Raw genomic sequence first — 19,229 nt, forward strand, 5'->3', positions numbered from 1 at the left:
GTATAGACTCCAGAAGGAGAACAGAATTTTTTTCCCTCCTAGGCTTATCTGAGTCCCTCTGAAAATGCCCCATAGATAAATTCCCTTATAGCTGCCTGCATTACTTGGTTCCTGTTTCACAACCATGTATGCGTTTGCTGTTTCCCTGCCAACACAGCCACTTCCTTTATGCAGAGTAAAAAACAGCAACTCTTTTCTGCATATATCAGAACATGGAATCTCACCAGCACAGTACTACACAGAGCAGGCTCCTGATCTCACCATGCCTGACCCTGACTCCTGTCTACAGACTCCTCACTGTGCCGTGCTACTGACCCTCCTTCTGGGATTCACAGGTAAGCATGTACCAAGAGTAGACTCTTCCCCCTCCCTTTAGGCCATCGTTGCCCATGGAATTCAGGGTCTCCAGGTAAACAATGGAATTGCCACAGGAGAGGAGATCAGGATATAATCTGGTGGGTATAATTCATCAATTGAAGCTGGTGACCAGAAGCATCCTATCAGATGATGCCTCAAAAATCAATAATTATTTATATTTTTGCAATATAAAATTCCTTTCAGGAGAATCTCATATAAATCTTGTAGCTCTCAAGGCTCAGAGCTTTGGAGCTGGTTCCAAAGCAGCTGATGGGGCTGCCTGGCTCTATCCCTGAGGATGCCAAGCCTGACATGTTGGCTATGTGACACTGGTAGTGGTGAATTGCCTCTGGCAATGCACAGCCACCCCCTATTTCAGTTGATTTCCTCATTTTGCCCTCCATCCTGCTCTTTCTCATCCATGACCTGAGTCTTCTCGCTTCCTCTTTGACAGGTTGTATGCTTTTTTTCCTCTTAATGATGCCTGTGTTTCATTGTTAGGTTTGCCATGAGAAGTACCATGGGCTGAGTGACTAAAATAACAGAAAATTGTTTCCTCATAATTCTGGAGTCTGGAAGCCCAGGGTCAAGGTGTTCACTGAACTACTTTCTTTTGTGGCCTCTCTTCTTGGTTTACAGATCCATCTTCTCCCTTTGTCTTCACACAGCCCATCGCTGTGTGACTTCACTTCTTAACATCTAGTCAATCAAGTTGGACTAAGACTTACCCCAATGACTTCAGCTTTTTAAAATTTTTTTAAATCGTATTTATGTATGTGTTTCTCTGTGTGTGAGTGCAGGTGCTTGAGGAATCCAGACCTGGAGATATAGACAATTGCAAACCACCCAGAATAGATGGGAATAGAACTCCGGTCCTCTGCAAGAGCAGTGCATTTTTTTTAAGGAACCAGTGAACTTTTATTCCAATGATTGCTCATAGTAAGAAAACACTTTGAGAACTGTTGTACATAGGATCTGAATTAATATGGATGTCCAAGAGAATACCAAATCATCCTTCCTATTAGAGGGTGTCTAGAGTCCAGATGGTGAGGTCAGAAGAGTTCTGACAGTGAATCTAAGGAGCCCACTTCCCTACCCAGCTATAATATCCCTAGTCCTCAAACAAGGATTGGCAGTGTGCAGCAAAGAGTACAGTCTCCACAGTGACTCTTAGCCTGTAGGGTAATAGCTACTACCATAGTGGGGAAGACCAGGTGAAAGCCTCTGAAATTCTCCTCCTGCCCAAATTTAGAGTAAAGCAAAAATAATATTGCATCTTCAGGGACAAAGGAGGAAGGAATTTCTTGCTTTTAAGAATTCAAAGAATACTAGCCAGGCATGGTGACACATGCTTGTAGTCCCAACACTTGGGTGGCAGAGGCAGGTGGCCTTCCTGGTCTACATAGTGAGTTCCAGGCCAGATGGGGCTACAGAGGGACACTGTCTCAAAAAAAGACCAAAAAAAAAAAAAGAATTAAAAAAATACAAAGATGACTGTCCTCTTCATTTCTGTGTTGAATTCACCAGAATGACCCCTGCAGAAAAAAAATAGATCAAGGGGCAAGCTCAACTAAGCAGTCTCTACAAGTCTAGCTAGGGTAGCGGATATACTGTCTTGGCTAAAGCAGATCACCACCACTTTAAATTCCACTCAGCATCTGCTTCCAGAGAAGCCAAATTGCAACAGAGAGCGGAGTTGATAATTTGTCCTTTTAAAAAAATTTTATTGAAATTTTTTGTATTTAATGTAGAAAATCATCTTTATATCCTCTTCCCCTTTAGCATCCTCCCATAGACCCCGCCCCCCAACACACGCACTGGAGTTCATACATTCTGTTATTTGTGTTAAGCCCCATCATGTAAAGTTAGCACCCCCAGAGGTCCCTCAGTGCAAGTCCATCCACTCAGATCCAGTCAGCCTATTTGAGTCCTTCCCTTTAAGAAGATCAGCTCTTCCTCACCCAGCAGTAATTAGCTGCCAATAATTCTTCAACTAAGACTAGGGCCTGGTGTTCATTTCCAAAGTTTTGTCCACAGTTTTTGTCTACTTAAGTTTGTGTGGGTCTTATGCATGCTGACACCAATGCTGTAGGTTTGTATGAGAAGGGCCCCAGGTGCCTATAGGACTATTTCCGTATGCTCATGCACCCCCTCCTTGGCTTTTACAATCTTTCCACCCTCTTTTCCAAAATGGTCCCTGAGCCCTGGGTGGCTGGATTTTAATAAGGGAGTCCTGTCTAAGGACCCACACTCTGAAGACTCCTATTCTCTGTGTTTTGGCCATTTGTGAACTTTTGTGTTCCTGGCCCTCTGTTGCATGAAGAAGCTTCATTGATGAGAGTCGAAAGATGAAGTAAAGCTTTTAACTGCTTAACTATCTTCCCAGCATGCTAACTACCTCTTGAAGGACCCCGAATCAAATATAGTCATATTATGAGATATGAAAGTTTGATATACAAAGTATAAGCAATTCATCTGTAACAGCTCCACACATGCCTTTAGTCCCCTTGACTTTTTGTTTTCCTTCTTCTTGAGACAGGCATGCTTATGATTCCTCAAAGGAGGCCTGTCCTCAGTTCTTTCTTTCATCACAAGGTCAACTGACTCCGTGACTTCAGGTCTGGCCTCAGCAGCCCTCAGACTCTCCACTTTTGTTCAACTGTTATGTTACCTAACCTCATAGGGGGAACAGGGCCTAACTTTTAAAATGTTCCCAATACTCTTTCACGGCACTAAAGGTTAGCAATAAGAAATGAGTCCTTCTGATGATTTTGGCATTTTGTTTTTAACTTGCAAAACCCTCACCATATCCCTGTGTAATAGCTATTTCTAATACCATATTCATGGGGGAGGAGGGACTGAAAAGAGAGAACTGCCTGTCATCATCTACATTGATCAATAGGGAAGCCCATATTAAAAACTAAACAAATCAACTTAAGATTTCGTTCTTCCCTTCTTCTCTCCCTTCCTTCCTCCCTTTCTTCCTGTTTGTAGCTGGGTTTAAGCTCACTCCATCATACTTATTAAAAATACAGTGACTTTTACATACCCTTAACCGCCAGCAATTTTGTCCTTTTAACTAAACTCTGCTGCTTGGCTTCTCAGTATAGGTTAAGTGTGGAAATAAATAGAAAATGCAGAAAACCAGATGAGTAAATTATTCCTCACACCACTGTGATTAATAACGAAGACAAATTGCTTACAGGAGGAAAAATTTATTTTGGCTCAGGCTTGGTGCCCAACAAGACAATAATTTGTAGAAAAGCCCTCACAGGCACACTCAGAAGCCTGCTTTACTCATCTCCACAATGATTTTCAGTTCAATCAAGTTGATGACCAAGATTAACCATCACAAATACACAGTTACTCAAGTGTGTGTACTCACATTCTTATAAATATTCAATTCTCTCTATATGTGTGTATGTGTGTTTTTGCATAGACATCTGTGTCAAATATTTTACTGAACGCAATGTTAAAATTTCCTTTAATCCTTAAGGATTACCTTAAAATCACCTTATCTAATAACACAGCATACCACACTTCAACATATGTTTCATGTGCATATAATCATGGGTATGTCTGTTTCTGCATGAATATCACTGTATACACAGAGACAAAATATCTGTTTATTTGAAATCATTGTTCCATCTACATGACATTTTTTCAGGACAGAAGCCGGATCTTCCCACCACCCAGCATCCTCTGACATTTTTTACTTCTCTTCTTATTTCTTAAACTTCCCCAAACTCTTAGCACAAATAAACTTCTCTCTTGGTAAAATAAAATTTCTCTCAAAGCAGAACGTCTGTCCATTATGACCTTAGACTTCCCTCTTGCATCTAGAGCAGAAGGAAGGAGATAGAAGATGAGTAATAACAATGCAACAGTTTGGGTCTGGGATGGTCCCCAGCAGCCGATGTAGCAATGCCTTGGTCTCTAGAGTGGCTTTGCTGAAAGATTGTTGAGACCTTTAAGGGAGTAGGTAGGTGGTCTTAGTGACTGAGGGCATGGCCTTGAAGAGGATTGTGGGTTTCTAGTCTATTCTCTCCCTCTCCCCTGGCCCCATCTTTCATGTCCTACCTATGCTTTGCCGTACATCTATTCCCCTATCATAATGAGTTACCTTCCCACAGGCCCAAAAGCAAGAGGACTGACCATGGATTAAAAGTTCTGAAACTGATCTGTAATAAAACTTCTATATTTGTTGGTTTATCTCAAGGATTTGATGCAGTACTGAGATACTAATACTAATGTTAGGCTTTAAGTTTGAAATGTACCCCAAAACTCATGTAGTGAAACCTTTGTTCCCAGCTAATCGCACTATTTTGAGAGATGACTGGGTGTTTAGATGGTAGGGTCTATCTGGGGAAGCAAGCCACTGGGGACATGCAATTGAAGGCACTATGTGGCCTGTAGCCATTCTTGCTTTTCTGCTTCCTGACACCCTGAGATGAGCATGATTAGTTCTACCACATTCTCTTGCCATGGTGAGCTTCTGCCTCAGGATGAGACCACAGCAATGGAGTGAGTCAACCCTCTAAACCCTGAACTGCCTGAAGCCATGAGCTAGAAGAAATATTCCCTCCTTTGAATTGTTGTTTTCAGCTATTTGTCAAATTAATTAAAACCTAACTGAGCAAGCTATAATTATGCCCACATCCACACCCTATCTAGGTCCAGATCCAGCTCTATAATCTATACCCAATCCCATGTTCCTATACAGATCACTTAACATCAGTGGAAGCCTCCATAGCTCAGCAAATCTACTGAGTAATAACGTTTCAGTTACTTATTCGCCAAGAGTCAGATGTGGGAAATGCTTGATGACTCCACCTCATGAGAGCATATATCTAAGGTAGGTAGATACTCTGATCACATGGTCACAGGTAAGAAAACAGAAGCAAAACCACAAAGAACTCCAAGGTATCTCAAGACAACTTCTGGAGCTGTGGTTTGAATTCAGGCAGTCTAACCACAGTCATGGATTAACAATCACTCTTTCCAGATACACTGATCTATCCCATGAACTTTCTGCAGTTCCATGAGTAGGTGTAAAGAAGGATGATGTAAGAACAGGGCCTGTGGCTTTCTTCTCCTGGGCTATTTAGTTTCCTCCTTGTGTGCAAAGAGCTAAGAAACCAATTTTCTATTTTTATGCAAAGTATCATTTTAAAATAAGTTTCACTGACACAGGGAGATGTCACACTGAGCAAATCATACATGGTGAAAATATTTATTGGATCCTTACTATGAGCCAAAAACTGTTATGTGGATACATGTCATATTCTACTAGGGAGAATGTCAATAATTAATAAAAACAAAAAAATAGGTAAGAACTATGACATTTTAAAAAGTGATGCTAGGGAAAATATGTCCAATTAGCTAAAGGAATAAGGAGCTAAAGGAAAGGGAGGCTTGCACCAGGTAGTAGAAGGAGGAGGAAAGCAGGGGGGTGTCATATTTTGGATAGATGCTGAAGTGGAGCTTCTGGGGTTTCTTGAAGGGTAGGACCTGGTGTGGGGGCAGATACCAAAGCTTGGGGAACTAACATCTGGAAGAATAAAACTGCTTCACCGGAAATCTATAAGCTGTGTCAGGAGCTTACTTTTGGACATATCACCCTGAGGTGTTTGTTTTCCTCACTGAGCTTCTCAAGCACATCACCAAAGAAGTTCAGAATCTTGTGGTATGAGACTGGGCTCCATTATCCATTCTAAGATTTATTAATATTTCTGTATTAACCACTTAGTTTCCCTGTTCCAATCTTCTTCAGACTTTAGAACCCAAACCACCCCAGGATCATGGCACATCAGTCACTCTCCTGTAATGACAATGAGCCTTTCTATGGGGGATCTGACATAAGATTCACATACACTCCCAATGTATGTTCTTGAATCATTGAACTCCTTATAATCTTTTCTTAAATTCCTTGCCAGGCATTTCATCAGTATAATGTCCTTTAGGATATGTTGTTAAAGAGTTATGTTGTTCTCTGGAAGGCTGATACCTTGTTATCCTCATGTTTCCTATGCTCTACAAGGAGATTTGTGCATCTGGTGGTTTATTTATCTCTGCTATACTGCTGAGGGGGCCTTCATAGTAAGTGCTCATAGTAAGTGCCTTTCTCCTGAAGATGTATCTTAGGGTGCCTTTATGCAGTGCTGATTGGGTTCCAGCCTAGCACTATAGTATAGTCTACCTGTGCTTTTTAGGTTACAAGTAATAACTTTGGCACAGTTCATTGCATGATCAAGTCAAAGGGAGTCTTAGTTTCTTAAACAACCCATATAGGTGTGGACATTGGTAACTTAGATAGGCATGCTGTACACAGCAGAGGGAATTGAGTTATAATGTGCAGACACTCCAACAGTGGGCGTTGTGACAATAGCTGGGTGATGTTTCCTCAGTAACTACAGAGATTAACTCGGCTGTGAAAAAGGGCCTTTGGCATAGGTAGCCCAAGGAAGAGAGAGGAGCACCTGCCCACAGACCAAGCAATGGTATGAGTCCTTGCTCAGAACAGAAAGAAGCAGCAGGGAGAAACACAGTGCCCCACCATGGCATTTGGTCAGAGCTTTGACAGCGCAGCATAGTGAGACATGGCATGGGAGTGGAGTAGTGGTCGACCTCCTGTTCTTAATCCTGGCATAAAACCCATGTAGATGGCCACATACCCTTTGGTAAAAAAGACCCAGTACCCATGCCTCTTAATCTTGAGGGTAACAAGCTGTATTCCCCTCTACACTGAAACACTAGTCTCTTGCATTGTAGGGTACTGGGCGGGCTTGAGTGTTGCTGTAATTGCTCTATTTGGGGAAAGATGAATATTAAAACTGAAATCCCTTGTACTAGTGTATGGAATGTCTTAGGGATCACAGAGATGGGAACAGGAAGGAGTTTTGGACCTTCTACCACCTCTCAAATACTCTGAATCCAGAAGTACCTCCTTTGTTAAGTTAGCACATAGCTACTACAGCCTGGAAGCTAGAGATGAAAATGGAAGATGACGTAAGCTCCTCCCTCAAAACAAAGCTACTATGCAAATGCCAGGTGGTTTCCCTAACTTGGCTAAATCCTACTTGCTAGGATTTAGCTTCTACTTGCTATGATTGCCCACATCATGCAAAAAAAGTTTATGGGCTCCAGGTGGAAGTTGCCAGGGCACTTTGTTCCTTTTTCTATGCTATCAGCCCAGACATATATGGTTGAAGTCACTCCACTGCCAAGGTCCTGCATTTTTCTGTTGTTATCTGCCTCAAATTGCAGCTATTTACCTCTTGCTTTGGTTCCTTTTGAGGGCTGAAATGAATAGTGGGTACCTGCCATTCATCTTCAAATCTCCCCAGATTCACTTTAATTGTTATCTGCCTCAAATTGCAGCTATTTACCTCTTTCTTTGGTTCCTTTTGAGGGCTGAAGTGAATAGTGGGTACCTGCCATTCATCTTCAAATCTCCCCAGATTCACTTTATTATAATTGCATATATTAGAGCTGGAAAAATAGCTTAGCCACTAAAGGCTAAGGCTAACAACCAAAAAAAAAAAAATCAAGAATCCTGTTTATCAAACCACTCTGTAAGTATCTGTGTTACTTTTCTGTTGCTGTGATACACCGTAACCAAGGTAACTTATAGAGGGAACAGTTTATTTGGCTTACAGTTCCACAGGGTTAAGAGTCTATGATGGCTGGAGAGGCATGGCAAGAGGCAGCTGGAGCACAAAGCTGAGTGTTCATAGGTTCAAGCAAGCACAGGAAGTAGAGAGAGTGAGCTGGAAGTGGGACAAGGCTATGAACTTTCAAAGCCTACCCCTAATGACATGCTTCTTCCAACATGGCCACACCTCCTAAAGGTTCCATGACCTTCCCCAAACAGCGCCACCAATTATTCAAGTGTTCAAATACTTGAGCCTATGAGGTGGCTTCTCATTCAAACTTTCACTGTGCTGAAACATTATTTCATTTTAGTTTACTATTTATTATGTTAAAGTAGCTATGAAATTTTGAGAGTTGCTACATCTTTCAGTTTCCAGTGCTATGTGGTAGAAGTTTAAAAAATGATTAGGAGCCAGGTGTGGTGGCATACCCTTTTAATCCCAGAACTTGGGAGGCAGAGGCAGGTGGATCTCTGTGAGTTCAAGGCCAGCCTGGTCTACATACATAGTGAATTCCAAGCAGCTGGGGCTGTAGGGAAATAAAAAAATAAAAAGAAAGAAAATTGATTAGGATCTTTCAAATCTTTTTGTTGTTTTGTTACAAATATTTTAGTCTATAAATTTAGTACATAAATTTGAAATTTCAAATCAGAATGAATTACAGGACTTTCGCTAATTATGTATTTTGTGCACATGTCTATAACAAAATATGAAATATTACATATGCTTATATAACCAATTCAGTCCCTTTATTTTTTTCACCATATTTGATTTTTACATCAAAAAGTATTCTAAGAATATCCACATGTTCACTAGACCTGGCATTAGCTCATTATACAAAGTTGTAACTTCATAGCTCCACTTACTGATTTTGGCTTCATAGATGTCTAGGGAAACAAATTTTTCCAACAGATAACCTCCTTCGAGACCTACAGTAAATGTGAGGCCTGAGCCCATTTCTTACCTTCATTATCTCATGATTAATGTTTTATATCCTTGGTCCAATAATACACTACAGTACAGTTCCACCAGATCACAAAATTCCATACAGAGTTACAAGTGTCAGACTTATGGAAAGCCATATAGTGGGGGCAACAGAGGTGTGGAGTTTCAGGAATATGGGGAAAGGAGCCTCAAGTTACCTCACAAATGTGCAAGACAAGAAACAGGACTTCCTAGAGAGTGTAGTTTTATGAACCCTTGTTGGTTGCTTAGCAAAACCAAATTTGGACTTCTGATCTCCAAAACCATAAAATCATAAATTTCTACTGTTTCAAGCTAAACATTTTACAGTAATTTATTACATCATTCTTAGAAAATTAATGCAATCTTACTATACTATGCAATAAAACATCCTAGGAACTGAAGCCAATGTTTTATTTCTAAATTAAGGCACATGTTACTGTGCATTGGGAGTTCATTGTGGCTTTCTGTGTCCTTATCACTCGAGGCTGATAAAATCATCCCGTTGTGAGCCACAGGTCTCTGTGAGTCAGGAAAGGTGATTCAGAGAATCTTGCAGTTAAATGCACATCCTACTAACTATACTTAGCACTTATATTCCCATCCCTGTGCTCTAAATGTATTACTTGATGACACTCAATACTATTATACAAAAAGGGCCAAATGCCATGTGCACAGAAAATGAAAACAGTCAAATATTGGGTGAAGCATGAGAATTCCAAACAAAATCAAAGGTTTCAATGAGAATTCTATTATGTCCTTAGTTTCTCTGAGATTCAGTTCCTCATCTGTGCTACATCCTTCTGTCAAGCATCCCTTATGAGGGTAAGTTTGGATAGACAACATTTGCAGGTTCCTGTCATGATGAGCACTAACTGATATTTTCCTGTAGAAACAGCTGCACAAGTGTATCTGAAAGTGTTTCAGCCTGAGAAGTCAGTGTCAGTTGCTGCTGGAGAGAAGGTCACTCTGAACTGCACTGTGACATCCGTGCTCCCTGTGGGGCCCATTGAGTGGTTCAAGGGTGTAGGGCGCAGCCAAGAGACAATATACAGGTTCACAGGAGAGCACTTCCCCAGAGTCACAAATGTTTCAGATGTTTCGAAAAGAAACAACCTGGACTTTACTATCCGCATCAGTGACGTCACCCTAACAGTCGCTGGTACCTACTACTGTGTGAAGTTCCAGAAAATAGCATCTGGCAACAAGAAGATTCAGTCTGGAGGAGGCACAGAGTTGTCTATACGTGGTGAGTGAAGCATCGCTGCCCTTTACTGCCTGATGCTTGGCGACAGGTCAAAAACAGTATTCAACATTCTGTGAGCAAAAGCCAAGAAGCAGATATAGAAATGAGACCTCATGTTTATGAAGGACTTTACCCAAAACCATGGACCAAGGAGGCTGAGAAGTGCAGAGGACACTCTATTTGCTAGAGGTTTCACTTCTGGTAGATGGGTAGAAATCCATGTCTGTAGGCTCCATAGTGTTCATGTTTCTCATTATGCGCCAGTCTAATGGCTGCACAGCTAAAGGCTCTGACAGTTGATGGACTTGTCCAGTGACAGGGTCAGACCTGGCCTGCTCCCTTCAGTGTTCACTCTCTCCTTATTACTAAATCTTCTCTTTATGTCCCAAGATCTGAACAGTATGTGCCAGGCTCTACTCTAGCTCTCAGTGGAGATGCCAGGGAACAGCCAAGTAGGAGCTCCTCCCCAAATGTGGTGTCTCCTCCCTCCGATGAGGAAAGGAAATTAAGATAGAAAGGGACGGGGCTGGGGCAGGGTATGTGTTTCTCATTTTCTCTTCTGTCATTGCACACTGAGAACGTTCTTAGCATGCTCAGATTTTCTGTGAAATCTCTTAGCCCTGGTTTAGATGCTAGCAACAAGTTCAGACTTTACCTTGAGTCTGGAAACCTTGTGTTTCAGGGACTCACTCTCACAGGCAATAAGGCTCTAAGTAAAGTTGGCACATTTCCAGGAGACAGTCTCCATGTTGAGGCAGCAAGATTTTCATGATTAATTTCCTAATAGAGTCTTGACATCGTCTTTCTAGGACTTGATTCTAGGAATTTCACCACAGGAAGGACAATCAGGCTATCCACCCCGAACCTGTTACAGATGTTAGATTGTTTGCAGGGTCAGGGCCCTGTTTACAGTCCCACAGCCAGCTGGTGCTAGGATCTGACCAGGAACCCAGTGCTAACTTTGGACCATCTTCTTGTTGTCCAAGTAAGAGACATTGTCTCCCCTGAAGAACCAGGTACAAAGGTGGGGCTGAATCAAAACTTCTTGAACCCAGCTACTGCACCGTGTGCCAGTTCCCCAAGATTTCAAGATGCTCCTCACAATCAGGTGCTGATACACAGTAGTGACTGGAAAGTGATGACCAATGTCAATCATATCCTTACTCCATGTTACTACTGAGAATTTCTCCTTTGTGTAAACAAAGCATCATACTGCAGCAAGTAGAGATATCATAATACAGATATCTCAGATTGTAGACGCTTCATTTGTTTCCAGTTGGGGCTATTGAAACAGTGCTGTGGTAGATGACCTTGTAGTCATTTCCTGGCCTTTAAAAGGCACATGCTCTTGGGGGGGGCATGAATATTGCCATTTCCCCTCCTGGATATGATAGTATCAAATCTCACACCCATCAATAGGGGCAGGGAAGGATGCTTCCTCCTAACTTTACAGATAACACAAATTAGGACACTGAAATTCCACGGTAGTGCAGGACCTACGCAATCCTGAGTAGCAAGTGGTTCCAGTAAGACGGAACCTATAGCCTCCCAGTGATGCTGGTTTCTATCTGTCATGCCACTTGCCTAAGGATGCCCTAAATGAGAAATTAGATGAGTGGAGTGGCAGGAAACAGCAGCGTGCCCTGTGCTGCACCTCCATCATGACATTTTCTCCCTAAACCTGTGCTGGGGGGCCGGGGCACTTCCCTTTGTAGAAGAGGACCCTGCGTTTCAGAGAGGGTTCCTGACTTGTGAGCAGATGAAGCATCAAGGTTTGACTGCAGCAGCCTGACTCAGCCCAACGCAGCACTCAAGCTATGCTTGTGACAAGGCTCATTCCTTGTGAAGAATCCACAGAGCAGAACCGTCTCCTGCCTCCCATCTTAACAATGCAGTCTGTCGAGGGGAGAGGAATAAAGCAGGTCTTGTTGGAGCAAGAGACTCCTTCTGTCCTGAGCTCTATCAGAAGAAGGGATTTGGTCCTGAACTCTTGATGTCATATTTTCAGTAAAGATGGAGAGGTGGAGTCAGTGCCAGGGCTTCAAAACACTTGCCCTGTTGAGGTCAGTGAAAGATGAGGGCACAGGGACACAGTGGGAAAGAGGACACAGAGTCTCTGTTTCTTTCAACCTCAGTGTCTTCATTAGAGACATGGTGTTCATCACAGATCCTCTAGTCAGGGGGAAGGTCTTAAGTTCCCTCTGCAAGTCACCTGGCACAGTAGCACCTCCATATCCAGGTGGTTTGTCATGGTTTGGATGACTCATTGAAACTGAACCTGTTTATTTTTCTGTGGAATGTGGAGACCTGCACCTACCTTCCCAGAGTGTCATGTTAAAACAGAGAACTGCTGAAAAACTAACATCAGGAATCTTTGGGGTGAGAAAAATCTTGCTCTCTGTGGAGCTCCCTAGGTTGACAAGGCTTCCAGAAGAGTCCAGAAGAACAGTTGATAGAAAATATGAAAGACATTGGTAATTTGCTTCCTCTGCCCAGACCTGGAATTACACTGGAGACAGCTCATTTGACCTAGTTGTGGAGCATGTGGGTGAAGCTGGCGGTGCTCTCAGCTTCCACAATAAACAATGACGATAATGTCTAGGAAGGTCTTTCACAATGTCACCTGTCATCAGTGCTGGCTGTCATAAACATCTCTCATCTGTATGCTCCTTTGTAGCCAGACCATCTCCTCCTGTGGTAGCAGGCCCTGCAGCCAGGGCCAGGCCAGAGCAGACGGTGAGCTTCACGTGCAAGTCCCATAGTTTCTCACCACAGAATATTACCCTGAAGTGGTTCAAAAATGGAAACAAGCTCTCTCACTTCCAGACCGTTGTGGACCCCTCAGTACAGAGTGTCTCCTACAGCGTCTTCAGCATAGCCCAGGTGGTGCTGGGCCCTGGGGATGTTCACTCTCAGGTCATCTGTGAGGTGGATCATGTTACCTTGGAAGGAAGCACTCTTCGTGGGACTGCCAACTTGGCTGACACCATTCAAGGTAGATGTCTCTGATTTCTAGCCCACACTCACACCTGGCCATCAACCTGATCTTCCCCAAGGTCAGAATGGTTTAGAGCAAAGTTCCCAGCAATCATTCAACCTACCACACAGGAGGGAAGGAAATCAAGGGAAGGAAATTGTATTTATTTTTAAAAAAGAAAGTTTTTAAAAAAGAAATTATACCTATTACTAGCCAGCCCTCTCATGCCAGGTAGTTATATGTGTTTTATTATGGTTGTTACAATTTAGCCAGGAGTTATGTTTGTTGATTTCACTCATTATGATCCTCCCTCCCTTAGTACCTGAGGATCTCCTGTGTGCTAAGGGCTATGCCTAAAGGCTCTACTCCTGCACAAACTCTGAGTCCTGTTCCCTGATGCACTTCCAGTGGTGTTGGGTCTTTAGCTATCCAGCCCTTCCTCTGAGGTCTGCCTATGCCTTTTTAGATGACAACTTCTGCTTGTGCTGTTTCAGTTCCACCCATCCTGGAAGTCAGCCAACAGCCAACAATGGTATGGAGTCTGGTAAATATCACCTGCCAGGTGAAGTAGTTCTACCCACTACACCTCCAGGTGACCTGGTGGGAGAATAGAAATGTGTCCCGGACAGAAAAGGCTTCTGTCCTCACACTGAATAAAGATGGAACCTACAACTGGCTCAGCTGGCTCTTGGTAAACACATCTGCCCATAAGAAGGATATAATGCTCACCTGCCAGGTAGAACATGATGGACAGCCAGCAGTCACTAGAAACCATACTTTGATGGTCAGTGAATACCAAAAGATGCGGGGTATGGACACTAACCCTGGTAAGAGCTCCACTCCAGCTGTTTAACTGTTTGTAAACGTCTCTATTTGAAATTTCAAAGGTAGCATTCATGTTTATTGTGAGACAATCTTGAAGTCTATAAACAGACTCAACTTCCCATGCCCAAGGGTCACTACAAATGAGGATCTCATACATTTCGTTCATTGGATGATGATGCTGATGTTGAATGAAAATTTCCTTACTCACCTACGTACCCAGTATGAACTGCATTTGCACTTAGTGAATGCACATAAAAGCTATTAGCGAGTAGTCTAGTTAGCTTTCTGTGATAAAACACTGAACAAAAACAAGTTGGGAGGAAAGGGTTCATATTTGGCTTACAGTTTATAGTGCATCAGTAAGGGAAGCCAAGTCAGGAACTGAAACACAGACCGCAGAGGGAAGAACGCTGCTTACTGGCTTGCTCCTCTGGCCCATGCTCAGCCTGCTTTCTTATATAACCCAGAACCACCTACCCAGGGGTGGCACCATCCACAATTGAGTTGAACCCCCACACCCATCACTCAACAATCAAGAAAGTACCTCACAGGCATGCCTGCTTGTCCTAGGTGATTCTAGATTGTGGCAAGTTCACATTTAAAACTAACCATCATAGATAGTGTCTCATGAAACCCAGGCAAGTCAGAACTCACTTTTGATCCTCTTGTTAGGATTACAGTCATGGGCTACTGCAATGTTGCTATTGTTGTTGTTGTGTTAGGGTGGTACCAGGACCTCTTACACACTAGCCAAACACTCTACCAAGTAAGCTGCATAGACAGCCTATATTCCTATTCTTGAAAACAATTCTAATATCTTAAATTCAAAAGTAAAAATAGCTCTTTATAAACAGCAGGAAGAGTTCTAATAGCATCTGCACTGGGGTAGAGGTGGACTCTAGATGATGGCTGAGGCTCTCCAAATCATAAAACCTGTTCTTATGTTTCATGTGGGTGTTTTCCAGCAAATGGTTTCATCAGGCTGTCTATCACTTCACAGGGAAGACTCCCCCAGTTCCCAAGAACCTAGGGCTATCTAGGATGCTTTTACATAGGCAAGGCAGCCTATCAACTCTGTCTCTTGCTGAGCCACCCTCATTCATGCACATTCTTTGTTCAAAGCTATTCTTCTGTCCTTAGTCCAAGGATACAGTTCCATCCTAAGAGCACCAATCATCCTAGACAACAACAGTGAAGAGTTTCTCTGGATCCAACCAACCTTGTGACTCCCACACCCAAACTCTCTAAACCTCCGGTTCCCCATCATCATGGGAATAATAATCCTTTGACCTACAGGATTGTGAGGGTCAAGCATGAAACCAAATATCACGTTCCACTGAGCACAAATTCTAACCTCTTCCCTCTAGGAAGGTGATCTGGTGACCTGAGGCAAGAACAATGGGGAAGGAAGACTCTCTTTAACATCTTCTGCTTTGAGCTAGTACAGCCAGGACAGAGCACAGGTTCAAACTCCTCAGAGTTTTGATGGGTTTAGGAATCCATAGATGGGGCAAGTAGAGAGCCCCAATAATGAGTTCCAAGTGTCCCCTCTAATGGCTCCTTCCACCCTTTGATTTCCAGAACTGCAGGCATCTCATACTGCTACAGTTCTTACAGCTGTGTTCCTTGGACCTAAAATGCTACTAGTGATTGGCATCTCTGCAATCTGCATCCATGAGAAACAGAAGGCCTGATTGTAAGTTAGGAAGCATGGGTAGAGCAAAGTCTATGCACTTATATAGAAGGGGAAGGGGCAGTAGGAGGACCAGGTCACTTGTCATATAACATTAGGATATGTGGGATCTAGCAGTGATGACATATTGCTGAGGAGCCTTAGGAATCTCTTGGAAACTTTTGAGAGGTCCCCAGGTCCCAGGAGGTGTGTGTATCATGCAAGAAGGGTTAAGTCAAAGATTACAAGAATTTCCAGAAGGCTAGAGGATGTAGAGGAGATGGGCCAAGTGGTATAATGGGTGTTGGTTTGGATGCTCCCACTAGAAGCCATCACTAGGTTAGTAGAAGACAAAGGATCTGTGGGGGAACAGAAATCAACATTATGGAACAATTTTTTAAAAGTTTCAGATCACCTTTTATAAAGGCTGTTTCCACCTTGGCTTTCTCTATGACTGTGAAGAATGAACTTGGAAAAACAATCAGGGAGGAAGCTGAGGTGACACTCCTATGATCTGGACATCTCATCCACTCATGATGAATGCAAGGAGGAGAGCAGCACCAGGGGCATTGTATCACCAAGGAGGCAAATTTTAAATCAGAGGAATATTAAATAAGATGTTATTTTCCACAGCTCTTTTCTTCCTCCTCTTCTACAGAAGACACTGACTCTCTTTAGTCATGTTGCTTGGAGGGGCTCAGCCTAGAAGAAACTGGTAAGAAACTTGAGAAGACTGTTCTCCTAATGCCTCCCCTCCAAGAACAACTGATGACTCAAATTCCCTGTTGTTCCTTGCACAGGCATTGATACCCCAGAGCTGTGTCTACATCCATGGTCTTCAGTAGAGATCTGAGAATAGACTCTGGACCCTTCCCTAAAACATGAGGAACAAACCATTCTGAGCACTTCAGGGTGTCTCTAATCCATTGCTCTAAGTTTGGCCTTTACTGCACACTTCAGTCTATGCTCTCTGGAGCTACTCTGTCTCCTGGATTCCATTCTACCCAAACTCCTAGCCTTATTGATGTTCTCCAGTTAGCTATATCCTGATTTTAAGAATAAACATTTCTCTCTTCCCTATTTACCCAAGTGACCTTGTTCTCAGATCTCTTCTACTGAAAACTATCCTCCACTTTTTGTAATGAAAACAAAAATTTTTCTGTCACCTTTTTTTGTTACTAGCTCTCCTGCAAATGCTGTGAAAGTACAGACTTTGAGTCATTTTGTTTTCTCTTTATCCTCCTGTGCACTTATAATGTCATTAAAATGCATATACCAATTCTTTTTAAGAGTCAAAATTTGACTGAAAAAAAAGGATAGAATGAAGATTTGTGCTGCTTGTATTTTTCTTTTTTATTGAATTTTTGTGAATCTCATGCAGTGTTTTGATCATATTGAGACCCCCTCCCTGTCTGGACCCCTTTTATAGCTCTCACCAGATTTCATGTACTTTTTCATATATTGAGTTCTATCAAGTCATTTGTATTCCAAAATGTCCTTTGGTGTGCATCCATCCACTGGAGACTGGTTGTGATCGCTGATCCTGGGTATTAACTTGCCTGAATCTGGGATTAGCTGAAATGAGAGGGACCTCCTTGATTGGATCATTTGAAGCTGAAAGACCCACCCTAAATGTGGGTGTTACCTTCTGATGGCAGCCTGTATAAAAGGCCATGGCAGAATGGAGCTCTTGCTTTTATTGTCCCTTACCTTCTCTCTCACTAGTGTGTTTGTCTTGCTGCCATGACCAACTTCTTCAGATTCCAATATAGACTGAAGATTAGCAGATCTCTTGGAATATGTCAGGCCTTCAGTACCAGATTGGGACTAATGAGACATCCAGCCTCCTTGACTGAGCAACTACTGGATTCTCAAGCTTTCCAGTGTTGTGCAGCCATTGTTGGACTACTTGAACTCTATCATGTAAGCTAATCTAATAAATCCATAGATAATCATAGATAATTGATAGATTGATAGATAGATAGATAAATGATAGATGATGATAGATAGACAGTAGATGATGATAGATAGTTGATTGATAGATAGATAGATGATAGATAGATAGATAATAGATAGATAGATAGATGATAGATAGATAATAGATGATAGATAGATATAGATGATAGATAGATACATAGATAATAGATGATAGATAGATAGATAGATAGATATAGATGATAGATAAATAGATAGATAGATAGATATAGATGATAGATAGATAAATAGATAGATAGATAGATAGATAGATAGATAGATAGATAGATGATAGATATTCATTCTACCAGTTATGTTTCCCTAGAGAACCTTGAGTTCTCTAACTGGCTAACATACCTAGCATCATACTCCTTAAGAAAACCAACTTTCCATCTTCCAGTAATCAGTTGCCAATAGTTCTTCAGTTAAGATTGGGGCTTTTCAACCACTTCTCACTTCTATGCTTGGATTTTGTCTGACTCAAGCTTTCAAGGATCCAGTGCATGCTGTTATCATTGCTGTAAACTTCAACTGTGGAAGGAATAGGGACAGCTATTCATGGGGAGAGAGAAAAAGGATAAATAAACTTAGGTTGTGTGAAAAACCAAAGGAAAATGTATTATTTCAAAAGTCTACTTTTCAATAAACATAATATGTGTGTGTATGTATATATTGTGAGTGCATGTGTGTCACCCAAGTTCTCTTGAGGTCTCTTGCACTATCAGACAAACCATATAACATATTTTTATGTGAAATTATTATGGTTTATGCCCAGCCAGCGGGGAGGGGTGACTTACAAAGGAAACAAACACCGGGTGCCCAGCTCTATGCCATGGCTCAGAGCCCACCATTCCAGACCACAAGCCCACCACTCCAGATCGCTCCTGAAGCCCACCCATAGTCACCGCTAGGTTTGGCCCATGCCTCAGGGACCCACAGTCTTGCCCCAGGTTGGTAAATGCCGGGCCATTCCTTCTCTTGACTCTGGTCCCGGTGCCTGTCCAAGATAGTGCCCAGAAGCCCCTCCCTCCGTGGCTAGCACTCCTCAGTCAATTCTCCTCAGCAGGCCTCTGGGATACACTGTGACTAGCTGAAGGCTGAACAACAAAAAGCACAGTGCCAGGCAGGGGACCCTCCCTTTGAGTTGTTGGTCAGGCTTGTTCAAGAGACCCCAAAAGAATACAAGCTCTTGCCACAGCCCTTGATTGCCTCCCCAAACTTAAAGGTAAGGCCCTATTGCTGAATACAGGACATACTTCAGACATAAGACTTGGAGAAATAAAGCTGAAACTGACCTGGAAGCCTCCTCCCTGAAGACTAACTCCCATAGTATCAGAAGATACCATGAAAACTGCCAAAGGAGAAAACCAATCAATGATTCCATCCAACTGTAAAGTCTATGAACAATACTAATGACTGTCCCAGAAAATAACCTCTACTGGTGCAGTAGTGGCATTTTTATCTTGAGGGCAAGCAACAGCTGTCTAATTGGACTGAAGGGTTTGCTCAATGGGAACGAACTCATGTGTAAGGTCACAGATCCTAAAGAAAAAAACTACTCTC

At 42.4% G+C, this 19,229-nt stretch overlaps 1 protein-coding gene across 1 annotated transcript; it reads left to right on the top strand.

Moving 5' to 3' along the window:
• The first annotated feature begins 262 nt into the window (after positions 1 to 262).
• LOC103731156 (signal-regulatory protein beta-1-like) lies at positions 263 to 17,153 on the top strand. Its single transcript, XM_008829468.2, is given in 6 exon segments — positions 263 to 335; positions 9,865 to 10,221; positions 12,896 to 13,213; positions 13,690 to 14,022; positions 15,602 to 15,716; positions 16,326 to 17,153. Coding segments are annotated over 5 exon segments (1,194 nt in total). The 3' UTR covers positions 15,715 to 15,716; positions 16,326 to 17,153.
• The last annotated feature ends 2,076 nt before the right edge of the window (positions 17,154 to 19,229 follow it).

Source organism: Nannospalax galili, unplaced genomic scaffold (assembly GCF_000622305.1).
Source record: "Nannospalax galili isolate Female #2095 unplaced genomic scaffold, S.galili_v1.0 scaffold934, whole genome shotgun sequence".
In the NCBI taxonomy this organism is placed as follows: domain Eukaryota; kingdom Metazoa; phylum Chordata; class Mammalia; order Rodentia; family Spalacidae; genus Nannospalax; species Nannospalax galili.